The sequence below is a fragment of the Tupaia chinensis genome, unplaced genomic scaffold (genome assembly GCF_000334495.1).
Source record: "Tupaia chinensis unplaced genomic scaffold, TupChi_1.0 Scaffold000453_1, whole genome shotgun sequence".
Lineage (NCBI taxonomy): Eukaryota > Metazoa > Chordata > Mammalia > Scandentia > Tupaiidae > Tupaia > Tupaia belangeri.
In genome coordinates this window covers 3,340,604-3,350,345 of record NW_006159960.1, presented here as the reverse complement: position 1 = coordinate 3,350,345, position 9,742 = coordinate 3,340,604, and the positions used below count along the sequence as shown (strand labels likewise).

General features: G+C 46.1%; 1 protein-coding gene across 1 annotated transcript in view; it reads left to right on the top strand.

The window, feature by feature from the left end:
- The first annotated feature begins 1,180 nt into the window (after positions 1–1,180).
- Positions 1,181–9,742, top strand: part of KIF14 (kinesin family member 14) — an 81,740-nt gene continuing 73,178 nt past the window's right edge. The window contains exons 1-3 of the mRNA XM_014590493.2: positions 1,181–1,339; positions 3,862–5,084; positions 8,655–8,909. Of these exons, the coding sequence (XP_014445979.1) occupies positions 3,973–5,084; positions 8,655–8,909 (1,367 nt within the window). The 5' untranslated portion in view covers positions 1,181–1,339; positions 3,862–3,972. The remainder of the gene's footprint in view (positions 1,340–3,861; positions 5,085–8,654; positions 8,910–9,742) is intronic.

The following is a 9,742-nucleotide window of genomic DNA, read 5'->3' as shown; positions in this document are numbered from 1 at the left end:
TATGGCATCGCGTTTGACATTCTGTTTAGCCACTTGCTAGTCGTCTAACCTTCCACAAGTTCATTAATCTAAACCTGAGTTCCTCATCCAGACTAGGGATAATGTTAATACTGCATGAGATTTTTCAGAATTAAAATTTAAAATTTATGCAAGATAGTATATTTCCCACTCAATGCCTTGCACTGGGAGTATTAAAAAGTGTTAATTATTATGATTTATTTGGGGGCAAATAGTCATTTTGCCAGTGAAGTCACAAAGTAAGGTGTAATTTTAAGGTGGATTATAATTTTTTTTTTTTTTTAAATCACAGGAGGACTAGTGCCCCTGCCAAAGAGAGAGGGAAAGTGAGAAACCGGGGGTGGGGGGGGTGGAAGGGGCTGATGGCCGAACCACCGTCCCTTCTCCTCTCATGATTCTGGGGACAAGCCCATATGACCCATGTGTTTTCCCGGCCGCACCGTCTGGAATTGAACTGCGGAGTCAGGCATGTGGGACCCAGGTCTTAACCACCACGCCACCTGCTGGCCCTGTGATCCTTTTATATTAAGGACCAGCAAGAGCGTCACCATCAAGCTTCTCTTTAACCTCCACCTTAGCCAGGTGACCCCAGCCCTTTCCAGAGATGGCCTTTAAAGTGAGCCAGGAGCCCCGCAGCAGCCAACCCGGGCACTGGTGGGCCGTTGCCTTGGAGACGAGGGCGGGGCGGGTCTAGATCACTCAGGGGCCAGAACCAACCGCCGGAGCTTCCGGGGGCGGGACGACACGAAGGCGCGGCACGCGACCCGATATCCAGCAGCCAATCAGAAGGCGGGGCGCCCATTCAAATTGCGATCACTGCGGGAGCCTGCGTGGGAGCGGTGAGTGGCGTGGCGACAGCTTCTTGCCTTGGAGACGAGGGCGGGGCGGGTCTAGATCACTCAGGGGCCAGAACCAACCGCCGGAGCTTCCGGGGGCGGGACGACACGAAGGCGCGGCACGCGACCCGATATCCAGCAGCCAATCAGAAGGCGGGGCGCCCATTCAAATTGCGATCACTGCGGGAGCCTGCGTGGGAGCGGTGAGTGGCGTGGCGACAGCTTCAGGGAGTCCCTGAGGTGGGGGACCCAGCGGAGGGGCGAAGTGTCTGTGCTAGGGGAGGCGTGCGGGCGCTTTTCCCACGGGCAGGCACTGCGGTGCGGGCCGGTGGTCTCAGTCCTGGTCCTCTTTCGACTCCCCAGAATTCCGGGTCTGCGGCGAGCGGGTCCCCGAAGGCAGAGAGCCCGAGGCAGCGCCCCTGCGGGCCCGGGAAGCTGGACGCCAGGTCGCTGGCACCCGCGGAGTCTCGCCGGAGCGGTTGGAGGTAGGAATCGGGGCCCTGTCACAGCCCCGCGGAGCCGCTGGCCGAAGCTAGCGACATGTTTTTTGTTTGGGCTGTGACATAATTTTCCTAGTGTTCCTTCCGGATAGCCGAACTCCCTAAACAAAATCCGCAGGGAACTGTGTAAGTAGCTCAGTCGGTCTTTGAGTTGCAGCTGAGTTTGCAAAATCTTTTCTTGCCTTTCAATTCATTTAGTAACAGGAAGGGCTATACTTTGAGTTGAAAGGTTGGCGGGAGGTGCGCAGAACCCTAAGAGCTGCTTTTGTGAGCACGACCGCTATTTCTGTAGAACTGTAAAGGCTCACTTACAAACTAATGCTATTTTGTTTCCCGATGGCAGTGCTCAGTGCTGTAGCTCCAGCCAGTGTCATTTTACACGGTGGATCCCAGGCATGCAGATTTTAGACTTGCTGACACCCAGGGAAGGAGTTGGAAGCCAGATCTCTGAGGTGTCATGGGGCTGTTCTGTTTCTCTGAATTGTTAATGTCTGATAGATATTGTTGCCACATACTTACACACCATCTTTTTTTGTTGTCTAACTGCTAAAGGGCAGCCTGTCTACTTATCTAATCGTGTGTAGTTTTTCTCCGCACAGGCAATTGATTCACAGTACTTATCACACCTGTTATCTATGGTACTCATTTAGGAATAATCTGCCTTGCAACACCAATCAGCTTAATCTCCTCTGTGGGCATCCCTGTGTTCAACATACGCGGAACAGGTTTATCAAAGTGCTTGGCTCCAGGCTCTGATTTAGGTGCCCGGGTTTCCTTTAGTCCCTCATTTCTCTTTCCAGTGGGGGGAATACTTTTTTTTTCTTTTTATGTACTTATTTATTTTTATTAACTTCACATTTTATTTAAAGTCCCTATCATGATGTCTATCATGTATAATACACACACACACACACACACACACACACACATATTTATTTGTTTTTCAACAGGGCTCTTTACATTTTTCAGTTTGACAAATGTTTCCTCCCCTTGCATCTCGCACCCACCTTCCTACCAGGGGAGTACTTATAAATCTATGATGGGGGCAGCAGGTGGCACAGTGGTTAAGTCGCTGGACTCCCATGGTGTTCAAGTCCCAGACCTGGCAGCTTGAAAACCATGCTGAATGCGTGTGCACATTCCCAGGAAGAGAATGGAGGAGAAGAGATTGCAGCATGGCCATCCTCCTGTAGGGGGTGGGGTGGTGATTTCTTACTTCTCACTATCTCTCTGTCTCTAACCCTGTAACCCTGGAGTGCACATACCCTATGGCAAAAATCTTTAAAAAAATCAGGACCAGCAGATGGCATAATGGTTATGTCGCTGGACTTCCATGTAGTCAACCGGTGTTTGAGTCCCGGACCCCACAGCTTCAAACTTATGCTAGGCTCATGTGCATGCGTGCCCAAAATCCAAAAAGGAGAATGGAGGACAAGGGATTGAGGTATGGCTATCTCCCCGGGGGGTATAACTTCTTGCTGTCTGTCTCTCTTTCTATCTCTGTCTCTCCAGGGAGCACACATGCCTTGTAGCAAAACTCTCATAAGAGGACCACCAGATGGCATAATGGTTACGTCGCTGGACTCACATAGTCAACAATGGCTTGAGTCCTGGATCCGGTGGCTTAAGACTCACGCAGGGTACATGTATATGTGCCCAAAACCCTGAGAGGAGAATAGGGGAGAAGGGATTGTAGTGTGGCCATCCCCCCGGGGGTGATTTGTCGCTTTCTCTGTCTATCTGGTGAACACAGGCATCCTGTAGCAAAAATCTCTCTTAAAAAAAACAAAACAAAAACCAAAAAACCCCAAAAAACAAAAACAAAACAAAACCTCTCTTAAGAAAAAAAAAATCTGTTAACATACATTTCTTGTAGCTCTAGAATTGGTGCATTTGGCCTGGTAGAAGGCTTCTCTCTGTGTTTACTCCCCATAGACTAGACTAAGAAATAAGAACAGAGGTGTTGTCTTTGATGGTTACAGACTCTCAGAGTTCCCATTCGGAACTCTGTAAATATTTGTTGAATGTAATTGCAAACTCTCCGAGGGCAGGGATTTGTCCCAGGCTAATTGGAAATGATGTCCAAGCTGGGGATTGTGATTTATTCTAAGGTATCTCTGGGAATTTACCACGATGGGGAGGAATTGCTATTTAAAAAAAATTTTTTTGGAGAGATTTTCACTATAGGGCATGTGTGCTCGCCAGACAGACAGAGAGAGACATAGAGACAGAAAGCGAGAAATCACCGCCCCAGGGGGGATGGTCACAGCGCAATCCCTTCTCCTCCATTCTCCTCTCGGGATCTTGGGGACGCACGCACACACGCACACGCGCCCGGCGTGAGTTTTAAGCCACCGGGTCCGGGACGTGAACCGCGGTCGACTACGTGGGAGTCCAGCGACATAGCCATTACGCTAACTGCTGGTTCCCAGGAATCATTATTTTTAAAGCTGGTTTGGAGTCTGTGCAATTTAAATCTTTTTTTGTTCTTTTTTTTTGTCATCTAGCAGATATTTCTGGAAACTGCTACATAAGAAGTGGCCGGAAGTCAGATGAATGTCCAAAGAAGAGCTTAGGTTCTTCAGCAGTATTGTTTTTGACAATTCATTGCTGCCAGCATGCACAGTGCTCATAGCAGAAACCACAGTGATAGCCTCGGCCTTCCTTCTTCCCACAAGGGTTCATCTCTGGCCGCCCTCGCCCACACTAGCCGACTTCAGCTGTGTTTGAAGTCAGATGTGTCAGAATGTGAAAATGATGATCCATTATTGAAATCTGCAAGTAAAATCAGAGACATAAATAGCACGTATGTTATTTCTGCCTGTAAAAAGACGGGAGATTTGCCCCTCACCCCTAACCCGAAGAGCAGATTGACACTTCAGAGAAGAACTCCAAGGAACAAAGAATCGTCTGTGCTGGGTAGTGAGCCAGGGGTCACAGCTGAAAACACAGTGGAGCCTCGTCTCGCATTACAGCGCCGTGTGAACACGCACTGTGTGGAAAAGCGGGGAGCAGCTAACGTGGATTCCGCGGGAAGGTGGGGAACAACGCAGGATGTGGGATGTGAAACCGGAAACGATCGCGCTTCAGAGGGAACAGATGCAAATGTAAATATTGTAAATAATGACAAAACATCTTTTGTTGCATCTTCTGTACAGTTAGCTGAGGGCTTAAAAGACGTGGAAGTGATGGCTAAGGAAAAATACAAAGAAACACTTTCTGTCCTCAGTGGGGCGAATGAAAATGTTGCACTGAAGTGCGGGAGTGAGAGCGCGCCCTGTGGTTCCCGCGGTGGGACTGAGGTGGGGAGATCAGGATACTTGGCCGTGAAACGGACTCAGAGCAAGCTGGATGTCAGAGTGCCGGGAATAGGAAACTTACATCATAGAAGTATTGGGAAGGACAGTGCAAAAAACACAAATAAGCTTGGAAACTTTGAGAAAAGAACCCCCGTGAAATGTATGACAGAACACAGGTTGACACCAAAGTGTAGCGCGCTGCAGCACAAGAGCCCAGCTGCGTCCACACCGAAAAACAGGACGCCCAACTCCCTAGTTCAACAAAGGCCAAAAAGTTCCCTTCTTGCAAATAAAAGGGAAAGGTCACAAGAAAATACACTCCCTGCTGAGGAAGAAATCGCAGTTCAGAACACCTCTGCAGAAACAGACCTCTTAAAAGTCGAGAGCAGTCAAGTGACAGTGGCAGTGCGTGTGAGGCCTTTCAGCAAAAGGTATGTTACAACCCTTCGAGTGCAAGGCTAAGCCAGTGCCCTGTAATGTGCCTTTGAAGCCACCTCACGGGCTGCTTTTAAAATGTCTGAATGAGTCACTTAACTCTCTAGTATAGTCTGCTTTCTTTCTTTCTTTCTTTTTTTTTTCTTTTAAGAAAGATTTTTGCTATAGGGTGCATGTGTTTGCTGGAGAGAGAGGTAGAGAGACAGAAAGCAAGAAATCACCCCCCGGAGGGATGGCCATAATCCCTTCTCCATTTTCCTCTTGGGATTTTAGACACACACACACACACACACACACACACACACACGCACGCCCAGCCTGAGTTTTAAATTGCCAGGTCTGGGACTTGAACTGTGTTTGACTATGTGGGAGTTCAGCAATGTAACCATTACCTCATCTGCTGGTCCTACCACCTTTCTTTTCAAAAGAGTCAAGACAGGTCATTTATTCCCCAAAGAACTCTTTCTACAACCCTTTCCAGAGTGGTGATTTTCACCATCATCCTCTCTGGTTGAGATTTAGTAGTTATAGATGAAATGATTTATTGCATTTGATTTTATTTTTGTGGTATGTGTTTTCCTATGTATACACATGCATGTGCGTATGTAGTTTCTTTTCTTTAGATTTTTGCCATAGAGTATGTGTGTTCATTGGAGAGGCAGAGACAGAGATAAAATGAGAAATCACCCCCTAGGGGAATGACCACACCACAATTCTTGCTCCATTCTTTGGGCTTGTATGTGCATGTACCTGGTGTAATTTTCAAGCCTCTGAGTCTGAGACTTGAACCAAGGAGTCAGCCATGTGGGATCCAGTGCCTTAGCCTTCACGCCACCTGCTGGCCAGTGTGTGTGTGTGTGTAATTTTTAGACAGGGTCTCACTGTGTTGTAGCCATCCTGCCTCAGCCTCCTGAGTAGCTGGGAGCATGGGGTGCACCCATGCCTAGCTCTCCCATGCAGGGTGTGCCATGTGGCATGGGCCGGCTGAGCTCGTGACTCTTCTGCCTTGGCCTCCCAGCAGCTGGGGCTGTAGATGTGTACCACTGTACCTGGGGTTATTTTTTTTTAAAAAAGATGGTCCAGGAGTCAAACCCAGACTTCCCATGTTGCCTCAGCCTGCCCAATAGCAGTGTCGAACACACTACTATGGCTGGGCTTACATTTGATTAACGCTAAAAAATATCTCTGAAAAAGTGGTGGGGGTAGGACAGTCCCAAATTAGGGAAAGGGTGGAAAAGATAGAGGTGACAAAGTGTGAAAGTGGAATCTAGTTACAGGTATGTGCCGTGGTAACTGTTCAGGTCAGTGACGGACCTCACATGTGATGGTGGTACAATACGATTCTGATAGGTTATACCACGTGCAGCTCGGAATGTAGCAGGCTGAGCCGTCGAGGTTCGTGTAAGTATGCCCTATGATGTTTGCACAGTGACAAGATAGTCCAATGATGCATTTAGAACATAGTCCTATCGTTCAGAGGTGCATACTCATGCATTTAAAAATATTTTAGGGGAGGACAGCAAAGAACGTCACAGGGCCTGTAGTTGTTAACTTGATGCTGTGTACCCAAGCAGGTTAGAAGGGAATGTGGTGGCCACAGCACTGGGGAAGGAGCCTCTCATTTGCACTTGAAAGGTCAGAAGGTAAAGGCAAGTTTTATAGTGTATATGACCTTTCTAGTGAAAATGCGGGATTAATGATAAAGAGGAGGACCAAGAGAATCCGGAAGGCTAAGAGAAAAGCCTCAAGAAATAGAACAAGATGGATGAGTGTACCGAAGAGAACATAGTAAGGGACCAAATGTCTGATTCCAGATGCACTAGATACGTCTTGAAAGCAGACCTGGGTGGGGTGGTACGTGTCAAATTGGTGAGGCAGGTGGTTTTCAAGATAATTCTGATTTAAAGCAGAGTTCTGTGGTGGATAGAGTAGGGAGTGGAAAGTGGGTAATGAGTAGAATCAGACGAGTGATACTGTTTTTCTGCAGATCTAAAGTAAGTGAAAGATTTCCACCCAAGTCTAAGATACAGGAAGGATGGACATAGTGGTCATGATTTTTTTTTTTTAGGGATTTTTTTTTTAATTTATTTTTTTGGAGAGGTTTTTGCTATAGGGCGCGTGCGCTCACCAGACAGACAGAGAAGGACAGAGAGACAGAAAGCGAGAAATCACCCCCCAGGGGGGATGGCCACGCCGCAATCCCTTCTCCTCCATTCTCCTCTTGGGATCTTGGGCACGCACGCACACGCGCCCGGAGTGAGTTTAGCCACCAGGTCCGGGACGCAAACTGCAGTCAACTACATGGGAGTCCAGCAACATAGCCATTGTGCTAACTGCTGGTCCCCCCCCCCTTTTTTTTTAAAGAGATTTTTGCTGTAGGGCACTATGGTCACTGGAGAGACAGAGAGCAGAAAGCAAGAAGTCACCCCCCCAGGGGAGATGGCCATGCTGCAGTCCCTTCTCCTCCATTCTCCTCTTGGAATTTTGAGCATGCACACATATGTGTCTGGTGTGACTTTTAAGCCTCAAGGACCAAGACTCAAACCACAGTTGACTACATTGGAGTCCAGCAACATAACCATTATACCATCTGCGGGTCCCAAGAGATTTTTACTATAGGGCTCATGCACTTGGTGGAGAGACAGAGACAGAAAGTGAGAAATCACCCTTCAGGTGGGGATGGCCATGCCATAATTCTTTCTTCTCCATTCTCCTCTTGGGATTTTAGGCACGCACACACACGCATATGCACCTGTGTGAATTTTATGCCACCAGGTCTGGGACTTAAACTGCGATTGACTACGTGAGAGTTCAGTGATGTAACCGTTATGCCATCTGCTGGTCCCGAGGTTCATGATTTTTAAAGAAGAAGGAAGGACGGACCATGAATTAATAGTGATAACAACTAGTAGTCAAAAGAGACTCAGGATTCAAATTCATATTAAACTGAGTTTGTTGAAATTATATCATATCTTATGCTAGCTTGATATACATAGATTTGTATGCCAGAATTTTATTTTTTTATAATAAACATGTTTCTACATTTGAACTGAAGATTATAGGTATACTATAGTAGATAGGATAGAAGCAGGTATAATTTGAGGGGAAAAAAAAGAAAAATCTTGTAAAAATTGAGTAGGAGGGCTGGCAGGTAGCTTGGTGGTTGGGGGCGTTGGACTCCCACATGGCCAACTATAGTTCAAGTCTCAGACCTGGTGGATTCTTTTCTCACTTTCCCCCCTCTCTCTGTCTCTCTCTGGTCAAATTAGAAAATAATAATAAAGTTAAAATAAGATAATTCTCTAAAAAAATTGGGTAGGTTTTCTGGACAAGAAATCTGGGATTAATTTTTTCATCTAGGGGGGTGCATCGGAAATATAGGATGGAAACCCATTAGAATTTTGTTTGCTGGTCTGTGCTTCTCACTACAATGAAGGAACCATCTTGCCCTGGAGGAATTTCCGTATTTAACTAGTTCTGAGGTCCTTATTATAGTCAGAGAATAATGCTCAACAATCATTACAATTACTTGATTTTTTTTTCCCTTTGTGCTTCTTTTTTTAAAGAGAGAAGAGTGAAAATGCATCCCAGGTGGTCTTCATGAATGGAGAAGAAATCACCGTGAAACATCCTGACATGAAACAAGTTTATACTTTTGTTTATGATGTGTCATTCTGGTCTTTTGATGAACATCACCCTCACTACGCTAGCCAGACAGCTGTCTATGAGACTCTAGCATCACCACTTCTAGAAAGAGCCTTTGAGGGCTACAATACCTGTCTCTTTGCTTATGGTCAGACTGGCTCTGGAAAATCATATACGTAAGTTGTATTGCTAATAAATTATCCAGAAATGTTTAGATCTTTCATGAAAAGCAGTGTGGCATGATAGAATATGGTTTTGAGACCACACGTATCTGAGCTCAGATGTCACCCCCCCCCTTTTTTTTTTAAAGTGTTTGCCTTAGGGCACATGCACATGCCAGAGAGAGACAGAGATGGAAGTGAGAGATAACCATGCTGCAATCCTCTCTCTTCCATTCTCCTCTCGGGATTTTGGGCACACACATACACTTACTGGCATGATTTTCAAGCCACTGGGTCTGGGACCCGAACCACAGTCAGACATCGGGCAATCCAGCACTTGAACCACCATACCACCTGCTGGCCCCAGATTTCACCCATTTTATATATAGATGGTCTCTGACTTCCCATGGTTTGACTTGTAACTTTTTGAGTTTATACTGGCTCTAGTAGGACATAGCCCCATCCTAAACTGAGGAGTATCTGGACTGATAATACTTTGACTTAGAACTTTACAACTTTAGGATGGGGTTATCAGAATATCAAATTCATTTTGTACTTAATAATAATTTAGATTTGCAATGGGTTTGTTAGGTTGTAATCGTATTGGAAATTGAGCAGCATCTGTATTAACTATTTCTGCAAACGTGTGCAAGTTACTTAATCTCTGGGCTACAGTTTTCATATGAGGTATTGTTTACTTTGTAAGTGCCATTACTCCTATTTTACTGTAATTTATATTTCTTGTGTAAACTGAAGCCTGGGGAGGGTTTCTAAGAATTATTATGAGATTTAAAAGTAAGGCACTTGATAAACGATAACTGGTTCAAATACCTGTCTTAACAGGAATG